General features: G+C 30.9%; 1 protein-coding gene across 1 annotated transcript in view; it reads left to right on the forward strand.

The window, feature by feature from the left end:
• The window catches only part of LOC129966244 (receptor-type tyrosine-protein phosphatase mu-like), a 229437-nt gene that overhangs the window by 198823 nt on the left and 12053 nt on the right, over positions 1–18561 (forward strand). Inside the window, exons 10-15 of the mRNA XM_056080659.1 lie at positions 1257–1406; positions 3492–3591; positions 8173–8249; positions 8672–8803; positions 8884–9012; positions 10723–10910. Of these exons, the coding sequence (XP_055936634.1) occupies positions 1257–1406; positions 3492–3591; positions 8173–8249; positions 8672–8803; positions 8884–9012; positions 10723–10910 (776 nt within the window). The remainder of the gene's footprint in view (positions 1–1256; positions 1407–3491; positions 3592–8172; positions 8250–8671; positions 8804–8883; positions 9013–10722; positions 10911–18561) is intronic.

Raw genomic sequence — 18561 nt, forward strand, 5'->3', positions numbered from 1 at the left:
AAAAATTAATAATTCTAACTTAGACATTGTCAACATGGTAAACAGAATGACGATAATCTAAAATTCTATTGTTATATATAACGAATAAGTAAAATCGAATGAATTCAAATAAAATCGGCAGTTTTAATGAAATTTCAGAATAAAATATAAATTTTTAATAAATGGAAAAATAAGTATGAAGACAGTGACAAATAATTTAATCGTTTCATTGTTTGTGAAAGCTAAATTTAAAAACGGTGTAAAGATTAGAGATTCGAACACATCATCTGAAGCATTGGAGGACATATCATGACAATCTTTACATCAAGCAATTTACAGAAGAAATGCAAGAGTAAAAATAGTATCATGTTATTGCAAGCTAAAGAATATAATCTGTTTTAGAATTAATGATCTAAGAAAAAAGAGTATTTTTTAACAATACTAACATTTGAAAAATACGCAAATGAAGGATTTAATGAAGTAATAAAATTGGTTTGAATTTCATTAAAGCAATAAAAACTTTGTTAAATGTTGCAAATTAAAAAAAATTAAAAATTAATTGTAAATTTACTAATAACCAAATGAACTTAAATGAATCTGACCAATTATATTTGATTGTATGTTAATATTATCTTAATATTTTATCATTTGCAGAATTTGTTTTTTACAAACTTATTTAATTAGCAACTAAAAAAATAAAATTCTTTTATTAACCTGCTGGTGGTTCTCTCTGAGCCTCGTGGCTCTAAGCAGCTGCCTAATTTGTCAAATCAGGAGCCCACCACCGATTCTAATATATTTAAATATAATTGATACTCTTATATAGAATTTTTCTAGAATTGATAATCGATACTCTTCGCAATAAAACTCTTAAATTAACATAAATGATATTTAATTTCCAATATATATTTGATATCTGATTGAATATTTTTAACACATATTATTTCATTCAGCTGTGATTCGACGGATTGTACGTTTTTTTTTCAATTCTCATCCATTTTAGAACATGCCAGATTACATAAAGTTTAAGATGAAAGTTATACTTCTAATTCATGAACATCAGTAGGTTCAAGCAAAAGAAACAACCAATCGCAATATAAGTTATAAAGCAAATTAAGCTCCAAATTAACAGAAATAATCCAATCCTGTCTATTTTATATGTTAGCCAAACGATGTTTTCTTTTAGAGTGGAGCCAATATAAATTTTCGCCAGTCATACCTTTTTTGTTAGAATTCTTAACCAATGAAAAGTGATCAATCAATGCTTCTGCTTTCAGAACCAATACAAGTTCATCTACGAAGCTTTGGAGGAATCTCTGATCAGCGGGCAGACGTGGTTCCCGGTCTCGCAGATCTCTCAGAGGTTGAAGCACAAGTCGCAGAAAAATCCCATCACGAGACAGAACGAGTACCAGAGAGAGTATGAGGTAATCTATCCTATATAATTCTCTTCTTTCGCCTGCTTCTTATATTTATATACTTCAATATTTTTTAAGTAAATTCACTCTCTCCCAGTGTAGTCTGATCCTTCGGCCAGCAACTAAACTCCTCTTTCCCTTTTGTCTCCGTACTTTGAATTACTGGCTCGAATCTAACAGTCCTTCCATCACTGCTGTAATGATAGCAGAAATTGCTTTATATTATAGCTTTTATTGCTAATATGATTCATTTTTTATGTTTATGTGCCTAAACGGAATAGTGCCACATGATGTTCTATCTTTAGCTTACTACAGGCAAGTAATCCTAAAAAGCGGTAAAAATTAATCGAAATACTGCATACTTATTAAACTAAAGCCATAAGATTATTTCGCGTCCATAAGAAAGGATGCACATTCTGCGATATAAGAGTGAGAATTAAAAGTATATTTATTTATTCATGCTCAAATTATTTTTTTTTAATTAAGAAATGGCAAAAATGTGTGAATAATGAATTTGATGGACTCAAATTCAATTGAAAGCCATAAAATTATTTCTTATGGCTTTGTCACAAACTGCATTGTTACAAACATTGCAGTTAATTTTGTAACATTGTTACAAACTGCATTTAAAACAAATGTTGAAAATGTATTAAAATTTAAAAAATGCACGGTAATTAAATTATAATCAATCCAAAGAGAATTTTTAGTCCTTTAATGTAGTATTAAATCATTTCGGTCCTATAATTATTTCAGAAGTTATTGTCGATAAAACGAAAGTTTAATACAATTTTTGTTAATTAATTGTATATCTTAATATCCAAAGTTCGAAAATAGCACAGAATTTAGAAAGAACATCAAGAATCATCTAAGAAGGCGTCGCAGAATAACATTTCACATTTCATGTCGTAAATGTTCACCATTTAAAAAGAATTCTTGCAAGCGGTCGATAAACGGGCATTTATTTTCTGCCATATGTTACATATGGTCCGTTGATAATCAGGAGAATAATAATTTTAAGCCCAGATTCATCAGTTTAACACAGACTTTACTTCGTGGTGGGTTTTGAATTATTATCTGATGCTTGCAACAGTATGGATATTAGCTTCGAATATATTGTTATGAATTTGTAATGTTGCTTCCCAGCACAGTTGCTTTCATCGTAAGAAAAACAATTTTACTGGTGACTCTGAAGGATGCTGAACAGATGGTGGATCAATTCTCTGTCCTTGGAATTTTGGAGAAAGGTTCATTAGAAGGCAATTTAATTTCATATTTCTAGAACCTTTTCTACCTTCTCTCTGAAACTGAAAAGGCTGGAGACCGAGCTAGAAGGAATTAGATCAGAAAAGCGCAAGCGTTGGGACTGTTTAATGAAGCTCGAGCGGTTAAAAAGTTGAAGATTGAGGCATGTGCTGAATTTTGGAGTCAAGTATTGATGCAGCATCGAGTCGTGTGCTGAGTAGCCGGCATTTATTTTCGACTCAATAGTGATTCGGAAATTGAGCTCAAGTGAGGAGACCATGGAGAATAGCAGATGTTTCAGAGACGTGAATAGTTGTGTGAAGTCTGTCTACTTACTGAGTTCTATCTGGCCACTTTGTGTGTTGCGGTTGTTTATTGCCGATTAGTTACTAATATGTTGCTGTTTATTGTAAGTGATGTTCTTTTGTAAGCCTGGGTTGCGATTTTACGTCTGTGTGGTCTTGTCTTAGAGTTGAGTAAAAGTTTTTCTTTGTTATTGAGTCTGTTGATTGTTTTTCCATACATCGGATCCACTGATTGCAATTGATTTTACGGACTTGTGAAAATATGTGGAGAATTTTTCGTGACAATATATTTGTGGAGTAACAAAAAAATATAGGTAAGCCATTGTTTAATCTATTATCCGCAGAGAAGAGAAAGAAAAAACGCTTCTACTAATAGAATTATTAATATAAACCAAAACATATTTGTAAGTTTATTAGATAATTTTTTTTAATCATCACGGAATGTGCTGGGTTTTTTTAATAATCATAATAACCATTTGAGTTTCCTATTGAAATTCATGTTGAAGTCTATAATTTCTTCTTATTTTATCTTGTCTGTTATTTGCAGAAAATTTCCAATACGTCTGCCAAATTCACCATCGGAGACCGAGCGGGAGGCCACCGGCTTGAGAATCGAGATAAGAACAGAACCATTTCCACCGTTCCTCGTAAGTCTCTTAACAATACAGTTTCTTAATCTTTTCAGAGACATAATTTATTTCTGCCCGTAAATCCAATGTTAATGGGTGAAATGGATTAGTAACAACAGTTAATGGAGATAATAAGAAGGAGAAAAAAATGTAACTGCTAATCACTTTCTACTAAAAACGCGTTTTCTTTCTATTACATAAGAAAGAAACTACTGCTTCGCTCAAGAAAAGATCTTCAAAAGATTATTTTGAAAGAAAGCTATCGTCTCTGAAACGGGGTTGTGATATGACATGCGATGAGTCTATTTTGAGATTTTGATTCAGGTTTTCTTTTTATTTCACTTTTTTAGTCTCTTTTGCTCTGAGTATAGTAAAAATTGCGCTTCAAACATTTCTTACAATATTCACGGTTATATCATTATGAAAGGTGATTAAGAAACAATGTATTAAATCTGAAAGATTATTACAATTGGCAAAACAAAAATGAATACAACAGAAGTCCAAGATATACCCAAAAAATGCCACTCAACGAATATTTGAACATTCTTAACACCTTTATAATTACAGTACCATAAATATTAAATACTATATTTTAAAAATAATTCGGCTTTGATTAGGAATTTCTTTTAGTAAGCCGAGTAGATGTGCGATAAAAAAAAATATCTGTGATCCAATAAATAAAGGATGATCGTAATTAAAATGTGTTTAAAATTCGATAAGAGAATGGCGCTAATGAGTAAAACTAAAGTATTGAGTCAGTCACAAACCACAAACTGGCTGCTTCGACCCGCCGGAAGGCACTCGGAAAAACTTAAATGACCGGACTGCTGCAACAGCAACATTGGCGGGAATTGTGGTTGAGTCCTAAGGGCCATCACCGGCTACGGTACAACTCTGCCCTAAGGAAGTATGTTCCGTCATCGCTTGGAGGAGCCAGACCCCCACCTTTTTTGTATACCCACAAAAGTTTCGAGAACCAAACACCATGCCGGAAACTTTTCATCTTCAATTAAGATGGGATTAGTATTGAGTCAAACATATCGTCATCTTGCATGCATACGATATAAACCATGGAGAATGAATTTATAAAGTAAAAAGGCACTACCATTAGGCGCAAATAAATTGTTGGTATAGCAATAACCTGGTTGCCGGGATAGCCTGATTGGTAGGGCGTTGGATTCGCGTCTCTTGGGTTGCAAGTTTGAACCCCGCCAGCCGAAGATTCTCTCTGTGTGTGGTGGTGTTTGGCACCCGTATAAATCTTTATTGGTCACAAAGTCCTCCATGTCGAGAATAATACCGCTGGGGGTACTGGTTCAGAGGTGATCGTTCTCTGATTCAGATCTAAATTATGATGTGAATGAAATACATGAATGAAGTCTGCCCCGTAAAAAGGGTTGCGTCGTGTGAGTAGCTAGGCCGCACTCTTGGCCCTAGTTGGTACTACTGAAAAAATAAGAGATGCTCATTCGGCATAAATCGCTGACAGATAACTGTCAGCGGGCTTGCAAAGTGCCATAAGTCACAACACAAGTTGCTGCAAGCTGATGTTGACTATAAAACAAGCGTAAACGTTAGAAGCGAAGGACCGTTTTATACAATTAATTAAACCATTATGGACATTCTGACTCAGAGAAATAAATTTTGAACAGTTATATTTTATTTTAAATTGAGTTTTAATACCTGGTAATTCACTTTTGAATATGCTATTTACATAATTAATTTTTTATACAAATTTGCTACATTCAATTCGTAGTTCAGATACAAAACATGTTCAAATATTTTTCTTTAACGCATTATATCGTTGTTAATTTAAAAATGGCATTATTGACTGCAGAATGCATGAGGTCTCTATTTCATTCCCCATGGTCTAATTCTGCAATTTTTTAACTATGCTAAATTGACGAATTTTGCAGAATGCACAAGACGCTTAAAATGTCTTTATAGCCAAAAGTAGAAAAGATTAAGATCAAATATAAATAAATATTTCCGTGCTTTATATTCACGCAACTTTCTTTCCTACAAAAGACAAATTCAATTTTAAAAAAATATTAACATGGCATACTATTTGTAATTCAAGGCGTGCGATATGTATAAAGAAAAGTCGTAAATACTTTATACAAAGTAGATTACTCTACATAACTTTAAAATACAAAAAAAAAATCAAGCTTCCAATTATGCCAGTTTTTCTAATTTTAAATTTTAAAAAAAATATCATTAAGTATATTTATAGTTTTTATTAATTTAATTAAATATTGAGTGATTTAATTATCGAATTTTATATACCACGGAGCGATCATATCTAATACAATTTTTCAATACACGTTATCGCTGTTATATAATTAGGAATAAGTTTTACAAATAATTTATAAATATCTTATAAAATCTTGAAATATTATCACACAATGATATTTCGTATTAGATGTTCGAACTACTTTATAATTTTTATTGTATTAAAATTCTCATTAAATATTAGTCAATCCCTTCAAATGTTCCCTTTTTAGTTTTCATACTTATTTCACTACTCAAAAAATCAATCTGGAGAACTACTTTTGCCCCTGGTGGCAAACATGTAAACTTCCTCAATGGTTTAAATAGCATGAATACACGAAATGGCTTTGCCTTTGATCCATCATTTTCTTTATAATTGATTACAACACATCAGTCCTTTAATTGTGAACTTTCTCTTTGATAGAAATCAAATTAGCTTCCATAAATGCAGATGTTTATTTTATATGTTTTTCTTCACTAACTTTATTTTATCACTCCTGAAAGCTTTATCTATTTCATGTTGGTAAAAATCAGACATTACGAAATACATTTATGGTGATAAATAATAACTCCGGCAGGAAATAGAGCACTGGTACGTAATAATTATCACCAGGCTTGGGAGAGATGAACTATCCCAGATTATCGAGTTTAACCACTGTTCATTTGCTTAATTGTGTTTTAACAGAATGAGCCTCGCATTCTTTTTAATTACTCCTCGTTTGTAATGAGAAGAATGAGCTTGGTGCAATGTAATTTTAGCGATTAACTTTCAGGTCATGGTTTATATAAAGAACTTCAAATTATGTGCATAGAGCACGGAAAGGGTGATCATTTTTTTTGGGGGGGGAATAAAATTTAAAAACCTGTTTTTTGTCAAATTCTTAGAAATTAAAAAAAAATCAAAAATTCGTTTCAGTTTTATCATACAAAATATGCTAAAAATTTTCACTTTTTTTCCAGTCACGAATTTCCTTGTTAAATAGATATTGAAGTTTAGTAAGTTTTTTTTTTTGTATATAAATTTGAAATTTACTAAAATACAAATTTATTTCATTATTTTTAATATAGCTAAGTTTGAGTTGCAGGATTTTTAAAGAGATAATCAAACCAATATATCTTTTATAGTCATTTCAATTCCAAATATATAAAAAAAAAATTGTGATAAGCAAATATGCCATTGTCAGAGATAACACTTTTTCTCTTTATTTTAAATTCTTGTGGCTTTTTTTTTCCTTTTAAAAAAATATCACTTACACATTGACTTTTGAGACATCTTAGTTTTCTACAATCATCTCAAAATTTTGGCGCTATTTATATTCGTCAGATAATCCTCACATGCGTTATACCAAGTAAATTTTGAATGTATTGCGCATTCAGACAAAAAAAATGGATATGACGTCACAATGTTGCATAAGGCAACGCATAACTAGGTGCTGGATAATATAAGCAGTTAGACAGGGTATGCAGTTTGTAATGTCACTTTTACTTGACTCCATAAACCGTCTTTAAATCTTCGAATTCGGGATAAATAAATGTATTTAAATCGGGAGGTAATTTATAAACTTCTACGAAATCACAAAAATTTAAAATGTTTTTAATAATGTTCTAACTGCCAGACCGGAAAGAATATTCAATTCTTAGCAAATAATAAAATGTATCGACCATTTTTTTAACGCTGGAATCTGCAAACATTTTAAAAATTCCAAATAGCTATTTGATGTCTTTTTTTACCTAATTATAATTTAATTTTTAACATCATTTGTTCCATTAAAATTATCTTATTTTTAAAACTATAAACAAATAAATAATAACAGGAAATAAGGGAATTAAAAGTTCTGCATTAAGGTTTTTAATTCTAATCTCCCATGATATTAGTACCTCAAAATATGCAAATTATATAGAAAAAGGTCTTTTGAATTCATTGCACAGCTTAAATAAGTAAACAACAATGTCAATGAAAGTATAAAAAAAATATCGAGAGCCAGCAAACAGAAACAGGACTGCGTAGTATTTTTTATAGAGGATTTATATATTTAATCATTAAGTTGAAACGTAAATTTCTATCCCCTCGCTCCTCCAAGGCATGTCATTCTATCGCCAATCAAACAGGACATGAGGGAACATACAGCTTAGATGGCATCAGCAGTCGTGTGGATTTGAAGTCACGTAACGTGATGCTATTTCTTAAAAACATTTTTACCAATTCCTTGATTAAAAGTATTTCAGTGCTTTTATAAAGCTATAGATAAACTTTGAAATTTTATTATGAAGCATTTAGAGTTAAGATACATGAAACAACTTTGCTTATTCTATTATTTTCCTTTGCAGCTGATAACTTTAGGCCTTACCTCTCCTCATTTCAGAGCAACGATAGTACAGACTACATCAATGCAGTATTTGTAGATGTAAGTTCTTTTTTGGTATTGCATTCGAAAGTACAGTCAATCATTGGTCATTTAATTTTTATATTATATTTCGAATATTGTTTTAAGTTTTAAAATTTTCTATTTTATTGTTTTAAATTTGCAAGACAATCTTATTCGTAAATCTTTTTCAATTCTCTTTCCTTGGAATTCTTCTGAGGTTTACATTGGCAACTCAGCCAGCCAGAAACGAATTTTAATGTAAAAAATATTTTTTTAACTCCCTTTAAATTTGTTTTAGCTCTTCTTTGAAAAATTACAGATGCTTCATTCACATATATATTGGTACAAACTAACCACCATAGCCACAGGTTAAATCAAGATAATATAATCATTGTGAAAAAATTCAAACTGTTTACAAAATTCTTAACAATATTTTGACCAAACTTCTCGACTTTTTCCAGGGCTATCTTCGTTCTAAGGAGTTCATCGTGACTGAGTGGCCGATGCAACACACAGTGCCTGATTTCTGGTCCCTTGTTTATGACCACGACTGCAACTCTATTGTTGTTCTGAGTGACCACCCCCCTTCCAGTGTGAGTATGATGATTACAATGTTGTCTCTTATCTGTCAGTGGATGGATTGCAGTCTAACTATGTGCTTCTCTTTCTTCAGAATTACCCGCAGTTCTACCCCACCGAGAAGGAGAAGTCGAAGAAGTTCGGCCCCGTCTTCACCATCGAGACCGTATCCCACAGCACTCTGCCCAATATCAAGTCGTGGATCTTCAGGATACTGAAGAAGGTGAGCACGAAGACTTAAATTTAATTGAGCCAAATACTCTACAAGCTACAAGCTAAAAATTTCCCCCTTCAAGAAAATTGGTAAGAAAACTGAAGAAATTCAGGTTCCAACTCAAAATAAAGAAGTCAAATATAATTATATCCTTAAAAAAAGTGATCTCATTGAAATTGAAAACAACATCGAGAATGCATTGATTTAATAAAACTCCTCAGCGCCTGAAGAACAGTTTTGATTGCAATTTTTATCCTGAAGAAACAAATATGAAAATTAAAAAAAAGAAAAATCGCCAATATAGAATTTATTCTTTTCGATGAAATATTAAGACCCACCAATGAAGCACATCCTTACCAAATACTATTTCACTCTCTTCTAGTAAAATTCAGTCAACTTCATAATTACCTTTTTTCACTTAAAATTTATAAAAGATATTGAATTTTTAAGGTCTTTAATAATTTAAATGTCAATTGATCTCTTAATATCAATCTACTGATTCTCTTCGATGCTGCACAATGTATATAATGTGTAAATTAATCCATGTACAAGCCATCCAAGCAAAACAATGTAATTTGGAACTTTTTACAACTATATAAGGCAAAGGAGATTATAGACCCTTCTATCCAGATTCTCTCGATTCATTGTTTACAAATTGTCGGTGGTTAAGGTTAGAAAAATTAACATTCTGTTTTGCAGTTACAAGAAAACTATTTTGAAGCTGGTAAGTTTCCAGCCAGTTTCAAGAGTTTTTAGGTAATAAAGACGACATTTTAAAGGCAATCTTTATTATGTTCTTTTGATGCCCACAAAAAGCACTGCACGAATATAGTAAAACAATGCAATGGATTATGGAATTTGTGTGTGACATTTTTGAATGAAAAAAAAAAAACGTTTTAATGAAAAGATGATATTGAAATATGTTGACAAATAACACCAGTTTTATTTAATCTCTTGGCCCTTGAACTAGGTATAATATTATTGATTCGAACATTTATAGTATTAAATCAACAGTAGAAAGTGTTACAATCTTTTTCTGGACTTCAATATAAAAGAGGTGGCTTTCGAAATAACTTGCTAGAAAGGACTGTTATACTATTGCAGAGAATATGTCATATTTTGTCAATAGCCCTGCTGCTGGTAATTGTATGGAAGCACTAGAACTTAACTGGGAACGGATCATCAATAAATGTTTCTGATGACAAAATATTTTTTCATCAACAGTATTAAATGTCAAAAAAAAAAGACTTATCCTTAAATACTTCAATGCAAGATATATGCTGGAGCATGTTTCAGATAAAGATTCTTTCCCGAGGAGCACTATGATATGAAAACGAACAGTGAAAGCCCAGTACATGTATATCCATTATAATGCAGTAAGATATGCTAATGAATTATATCGATCAGATCTACAATGTACATAAGTTTTACAATCAGTCACACAATAGTTTAATATTGAAAACGCACAATAGTTCCCACTTCAGAGTGGAATAAAATCCCCAACGCATAATTGTTTCATAAGCAATCGACGAGGGAAAATGCCTGCCCTCAAAGGCCATTTGTTGTATTAGTTTTGAAAAATTACTTTAGATCACCAAAATCTCACTATGTAACGGTTGCAAAAAAAAAAAAAAAAAAAAAAAAAATTAATAGACAAAAGGATTTACTTATCTTTCCATCTTCTGATTTGTTACTGACATCCACTCTTTTTTCTGATAGGTCGTGTCGCTGACTGAGCTGATGTCCGGCGTGAAGGCCGAGCCGAAGACCACGCAGTTATTCCTGATCACATGCTGGCCCCTGGGTCATAAAGTTCCCACCTCCACCAACTCCCTAGTGGAGCTCATGAACATGGTGGAACGATGGAGGCAGAGGACTTCCTATGGACCCGTCCTCCTCGTCTCGAGGTAATCTCCTCTCACAATAAATCTTCATTAATACTTGATATACACGACATCAAGTACCGTGTATATCAAGCATCGTGTTTCGGAAATGGAATTAGAATATCAAATGAAATCGATGAGAATACCATAAAATGCCCTATTGTATATAAATGTACCTAATGTGATATTTGTGATATATGTGATAAATGTGATATTTGAATTTCGGCTCCTTTAAATTAAACCCTTTCACTTTATCTGTATATTATTAAAAAATAAAACACAGACTATTAAGAAAGCATTTCGAAACTGCGTACTATAAGATATTCGAAAAAAAATTTTTAAAAAGGTTCATATGCAGAAAATTATATTAATAATAAAGTGTGTTTGTATGTATGAGACAAATACAAAGAGAGAGAGAGAGAGAGACTAGAGCTACCAAACTTGGTACCTATACACTTTGAAGGGTAGAAATGTGCATCTCGGAGCGAATTTTCTTTAAATTTTATAGTTTTAATTAATTAAAGATTAAGCGAAATTGGAATGTTTTTCCGCCATTTTCGAAAGTATTACAACATAAAAATAATTTTTGCACCATTTCAAAATTTGTCTTTTCAATGATATCAATTTAATAAATGTGCAAACTTTTTTTTTTTTTTGAATTTTGGCAATTTTTATAAAAAAAAATTATTTGTTTAATTTTTAACGCTAAATTACCTTGCTGCCATGAAATTCAAACCATTTTCCTTTTTTTCATCAATGCGGGATTTTCTTCCCTTGATAAAAACTAAGGACGAAGGAATTTTTCTTTTTTCTTAATTTTCAACAATAGATTGTATTGTTGCTCTGAAATTTAAACCATTTTCATTGCTTCATTACATTTTGAGTTGTGTTGATTGAATCATTGTTGAAAGCTAAAAAAAAGTACAATATAATTGTCTTATCTGTGTAGTTTATTATATGAATACAATGAAGTTACAAAAGTTAGAAGAAACAAATGAAACGAACATTTGCGTTTTCAATAGAACTATGGCCTTCATAGAATCGGTCTCAATTAGAAAAGTTAATGTATTCATGAATAAAGCATGTGCAAGATAATTAAAATGATATGGTTTTAATATCTGACAATTTAATGGAATCATAGAGATAAAAAATATATCTAAATTATTTAACTGGAATGATTTAACTTTCTGATAACGTTACATTGTTTGTAATTTTCCTCGTCTTGCTTTCTGATTTTCATATGTACGTCATCTCAATTATGAAATAAATATTTGTATCTGTGAACAAAGACATTAATTACAAAAATCCTTTATTTCCCTAAGCTTCGTTCAGACTTGAATGATTGTAATCGTTCAAGCCATCTGTCAGTGCCACCAATGGCTTTACACCTGCTTTCAACCGTTTCCTTTCGAATACTGAAGTCAAAAACGTTTCCGCAAGTATTTACTAAATTATCAGCTGCTCTCTTTCTTTTCCGTGACAAACAGGTTTTCGCAGAATTAAAAGAAATATAATGTTACTCTTAAAGTCGAAAAAGCAAGAATTTCTAACAATGTAAAGATGGCAATAATAATTTAAATTATTTATCACCATTAAAGCTATATTTATAATTATTTTACTGTTCACAAATTGAACTCTCATTATTATTCAAGTGTCATATGATGTATATTTATTTTTGTATAAAAAATAAGCATCATAAATTAAAACTATTGGTAAATCGTTAATTTAACTTAAATAATATTGAGAAAAAAATGGCGCAACAAGGATCAGAATGCAGACCTGGCAGATTCGAAGCTAGCATCTTAACAATTATGCAGACTGCTCAATGACTGTGACAACTTACTAGTATATAAACTAATAGATAGTTTGAAGTTACTTGGATGATTAATTCGCTTTAATATTTTCATGATTGAACATCCAATCATTATGCTTAATTTCATCTCGAACTCAATTTTCCAATTACGCCGTGTCCTTGTAGAAATGATTATTTATAAAAAAAAATTTTAATATTAAATTATTAATTACTTCTTAAATTAGGGATGAACGTTCTAAAGTATCTTAGAAGGTTAAGTAAAAGAATTAAAAAACTTGTACGACATAAAATTATATATATTTTGCTTTTTCTTTTATATATTTAAAATAAATGAAAAATTTTCCAAACTTTAAAAGATTATAGATTAGGCAGACTAATAGTTCAGACGATAAAAAAAAAAAAAAAAAAATATTTTTAGAAAATGTCGATTTTTAAAAATCGAAGTATTATTATTTAAATGTCGAGACAAATGAAATGAACAGTTCTTCGATAAAATAAAAGCTTTTAAAGACAATGTTTTGAACTTCAAAACAAACGGAGAAAAGAGATTTTGACTTTGATTGGATTTTCTTTACGAAAAATGTAATAAATATCCTTTTTGTAATACGAAATGTCGTTTTAACATCTGCAGGGGTGTTTGTGGGACCCCAAAAAATCCCCGGAAACTTTTACGGACTTACTACCGACATTTTGGAGTTTCGAGAAGAGGGGGGGGGGAAATGAAAAATTACGATTATGAAGTATTGAATGACCTAATTATAAAAGTTCAATGAATTACTTTTTTTGCAAAATTAAGACCTTTGAACCCAGGTCACGTGATCGCACATCTGGTCGAACGAAGTCTCTCCCTTTTTTTTCTGCCGCGCCGAAAGAATCCAGAAGAGAATGTCCGAGAACCGGGGGAATGAGTCATAACTCGCAATAAGGAAAGAACAAAAAAGAAGTTTTTTCCCCCTTTTCATGCATTATCACTGCCTTTGGAGAAAGAAAGGAAAAGTTTTCACCACACACACTGACCTTGCGTTTTCTGCTTTCAAAGCAAACAAAATTACCCAGATCAAAATAAATAATTCATTATTATTCCTACTTCCTTTTGAACGACGATCCCCGGAATTTCCGGGTATCGAAGTTCAAAATCCCCGGAATTCCGGGGTTTCCCCGGAGCACAAACACCCCTGCATCTGTGTGTAGGAAAAACCATTTTTCCTAAATTCAAAAATTCTTTTCCGTCATTCATTGTGAATTTATTGGCATCTAAATTGTTATCTACTTTAAAATATGTATAAGAGCAATATTTTAAATTGATGACAAAAATTTTTCAACTTGATTCATCTGTCTTGTACTATTGAATATTTATTTGAATTGTTTTGATTTCTGCTCTTCCATGACTTCTTCAAAATATATATTTTATTCATCTTTCCATTTTTTTCCTTGTCATCATGGATAAATAATGCATTTCGCTCTTTTTATGCATTTCTTATATTCACAATAAAACAAGATGTTTTTAAGCGAATGAGGTCAATGATTTTCAAATAGGGAAGTGAGTTTTATTTTATGGTGTTGTCATCATCATAAAATAAGAGTTTTGAATCTAGAATTTTTAGCTTACCATGTTAATTTATTAAACTTGGCTCTTCAAGATACCTTTTATCGGGCAATAATTAATATTTGCGTTAAATAATTGTTATTGTTTGTTTCAAATTAATTTTGAACTACTTTTTTTTTCATTTTTAAGTAAGTTTTATAAGCAAGGAATTTCCTTCAAACAATTGTTTATTAAACTCGCTAGTTTAAAACTGAAAGCTACATTTTTAGAATTTTATTTTTATGATTCTTATACAAACTTATTTATATTTGAGAATTTTTTTTTCATTCTAAACTTACAAAACCTAGTTTTCTTCTTTCTTGGTTTTAATTTTATATCTATATTAGGAGGTTTTAAATATCAAATACTATAGAATATTGAAATAGCGAAACATTTAATTTCAGGAATTCTGCAAGAGAACTGGCATCAGTACCTCACTTATAAAAATATTTAAAAACTAAACTTAAAGATAATTTTAACAAAATGGAGGGAAATAATTATAAAACTTTTTACCATGAATGATTTTTTTTATGGTGTTGTCATCATCATAAAATAAGAGTTTTGAATCTAGAATTTTTAGCTTACCATGTTAATTTATTAAACTTGGCTCTTCAAGATACATTTTAAATATTCAATACAAAGTTTTCTAGTCTATACACTTTGAGCAAATTAATCAATTGAGAAAAATGCTAGACCGCAATGATCTCTAAACAAATTTGAAAATAAGAAAAAAATCCTCAGAATAATACTTTGAAATTTAAATTTAAATATTTCAACGAATTTGCACTGAAATCTAATAAAAGTACAGCAGAACTCCCAATTATCAGGATAAACTGCGATTAATGCCTGGTTTACACTCGACCAGTTAGTTATAAGACGGCAAGTAGACAGCGCATACGTAGAAAGGCTAAAAAATGCTGTTCGGTCGATGTCAAGTTATTCTCCGGGCGAAACAACTACTGTATTTATTATATGTTTACTTACTGTGCAAGTGTTTGTAGAATTTGGCGGGGGAAGTAAAAAAATTGATCACTTTTAAATTAATTCCGACATTTTCTTTGCTCTTTGTTCTTTTTGATGCGAGGTTGTGTGTGTGTTTTCTCATTTTATCTACCATTTTTTTTTTTAATTTTGCCATGTTTTTTTTTTTTTTTTTTTTTTTTTTTTTGCGTAAATATCTATCCTTTTTAAGAAACTAATATAGATCATTCCTGTGAAAAGAAAAATTAAAGGACGCCAAAACGGCAATTTATAGCCAAGCATGGAATGCTTGAATATATCTTATGAAATTGTGGCAAACATAAATCAGTCCCTTTCTATGCATGCGCTACCTACTTGCCGTCTTATAACTGGCCGAGTGTAAACCCGGCATAAAGGTGGGTTTACACTCAGCTAATTATAAGACGGTCAGTAAGACAACGCATACGCAGAAAGGGACTGATTTATGTATGCTTGAATTTTTCTTTTTCACTGCGTATCGTATTAAAATAGTGGATATTTACCCAAAAAAACATGGTAAAAAAAAAAAAAAAAAAAAAAAAAAAAAAAAGATCAACATACTTAAATTTGGGAAACTTTAGAAAAAGAAATGGAAAATAAAATGAAAAAATAAACACAACCTCACATCAGAAAAACAAAGAGCAAAATATGTCGGAATTAGTCTATAAGTGATAAATTTTTCCACGCCAAATTCTACAAACGTAAGTGCAGTAAGAAAAAAAAATCCAACACAGCGTCATGTTGTTATCCCGTAGGGACAAGTACTTGCCATGGACCGAGAAATATTTTTCAGTCTTTCTACGCATGCGCTGTCTACTGGCCGTCTTATAAGTGGCCGAGTGTAAACCCACTTTATATTTGTTTAAAATATCACTGTTTGAACATTACAATCAAAGTTGGTTGTTGTCCAACTGTCCTCACTTTCAGTCTGAAAGATTTTGATTGTGTATTTCTGTACTTTCTCCCTCCTCAAAATGATCCGAATAGCTATATTTAAAATATTTGGAGCTCTACTGTACAAAATTAAATTACTCTAAAAAATTCTGGATATCTTACCTTTTCCATTCCCGCTCCCAAAATTGAATGAATCCAAAAATGAATGCCAAGAAAAACTCGTAACGCCATTGTAATGTCCTACCCCCCCCCTCCCCTTTTTATCGTACAGAAGTTCATAAAAGATCAGGTAAGTCATCATTTCCACAGAGCTCTAAAGGAGCAAACTGCAGCTAACTAAAGTACAAAAAATTATATGTGATGAATTTCGATACTAAACATATATCATGTGATTTCATTTGGCGATAGCTTTGATATTTATGAATTTATAAATTAGCTATTATTTTTGAAGTGAAAGGTCAACAAAGGTTATAGTTTATTTCATTTTAATCAGTGGGAATGGTCACCTGAAAACATTCTTGTACATTTTCTAATAAACTTGTCTTGCCAGAGAACGCCTTGCATAGCATTCGCGTATAATATTTACGAAATATTATTCTTTGGCGTGAACTTAGCCTTTTTACTAAATCTGCCGTTTCATCCTTGGTGAGTTATTTGACCATTAATTCCTGACATTCGTTAATAGTATCTAAAAATCGAATTTTTGTTTTAGACACGTTTTTCATAACCGATTGAAACAAAAATTTAACACATAAATGCCCATACCAAATTTGATGTATTAAAGACATTGCGTTTACATTTTTCTGAAAGTACAAACCGACAGCCGGTCAATTCCAAGTTGGATTTGGCTCAAAATTTTATACATGTTCTACGCTATAAACGTTATATTTCTGTGCCGAATTTTATTTATCTAGTTCTTTTTATTTATAGTTATCGTGTTAACTTAGATTCGAACAGCCGGACAGACAGACTTCCAACGAACGGAATTTGCTTCAAAATTTTATAAAAATCACCAAATTTCAACCGTTTACTTCAAAGCCTTTTGGAGTTATCTTCGTCATAGACAGACGGACATTTTCCAAAAATTTATTTTCTCGTATTTAGGTAGGTCTAAAACTTGCAAATTCGTCGAAATCTCAAGTTCGAATTTTTTTTTTTTTTTTTTTTTTTTTTTTTTTGACGATTACTTTCTCTATACTATGTATACGAGAAAATAAAAGACATAATTTTTTTTTTTTTTATTTCCCTCTGTATATTTTTCAAAATAAGCTCACAATTTTTGCTTCAGGAAATCTGCTTTCCAACCAGAGAACAGCGTTAGATTTAAATGTTTTTTTCAAATTTTAAAGCACAATGATATTAAAAGTAATCTTAATGGCGGGGGTTCATGATCACGTGTCATTCATTAAATGCTGCGCCAGTTTAATTTGGAAGCTATTACATTTGTTGAAGCAGTCTAAGTCAGTACAGAGTAATTCGATGATATTTTTAGATAGGTTCATTCCCAATTTAAGAAATAATTTAATCTCCCATCATATTTAATAGTTCTATTCTTAAAACATACAAAATAAAATTATTTCAGTTCTATTAAGGAACTACTTTGGTCTCCAGACGCATTTTGACAGATTAAGAAAGGCTAAAACGAAAACTTCTGTCTAGACAACCGAATTTACCGGATTAAAAATAACTTACTTGAAATAGTAAAAAAATGTTGGTTTATGACGTCAAAGTACGATTTTAATCTGCATTGCATTTTGAGAGAGACAGTACTTTAAAAAAATTCTCATTTTCATTTAAATAAAATCCTAAATAATTTAAATAATTAATCGGGTTGTATTTTGCAATAGCCTGAATAATATTGTGAAATCGCGTCTTTCGGTTTCGCAAGATTCGTGATTAAAACTATCAGTTTTCACTGGTTCATGTTTTATAGAAAATAATCATTTATAAATTTTAATCAATTTTGTTTTATTGCATTGTTTTGCGCTTTTTCATAGCTCAAATGCCTTTTCATGACAACACATTGCATGAATGAATTGTTAAAAGCTATGTATACCTTTTAGGATAATATTTTGAGTTTCTGGAAATCTAACATTTTTTAAAACTACTGCACAAGCAATTCTTTACTTTTAGGTCCAATTCCACTTCTAAAACGAGTATTTTTCATACTGATCTGTAAAAAGGTCCCAAATTTATTCTTTCTTGACCTTTTTGCCTTGAAATTCTTAATGACTAAATGCCATCACATCCCACCCCAACAGTCATGTCTCAGACTTACTAAAAACAGTATTTCAATAGTTCTTTATTCCAGACAATAAAATTTCAAGTTTAAAATTAAATAAATATATGCGGTTTTACTTATCATGCTCGCAATTTTTTCGTGA

The sequence above is a fragment of the Argiope bruennichi genome, chromosome 4 (assembly GCF_947563725.1).
Source record: "Argiope bruennichi chromosome 4, qqArgBrue1.1, whole genome shotgun sequence".
NCBI lineage: Eukaryota > Metazoa > Arthropoda > Arachnida > Araneae > Araneidae > Argiope > Argiope bruennichi.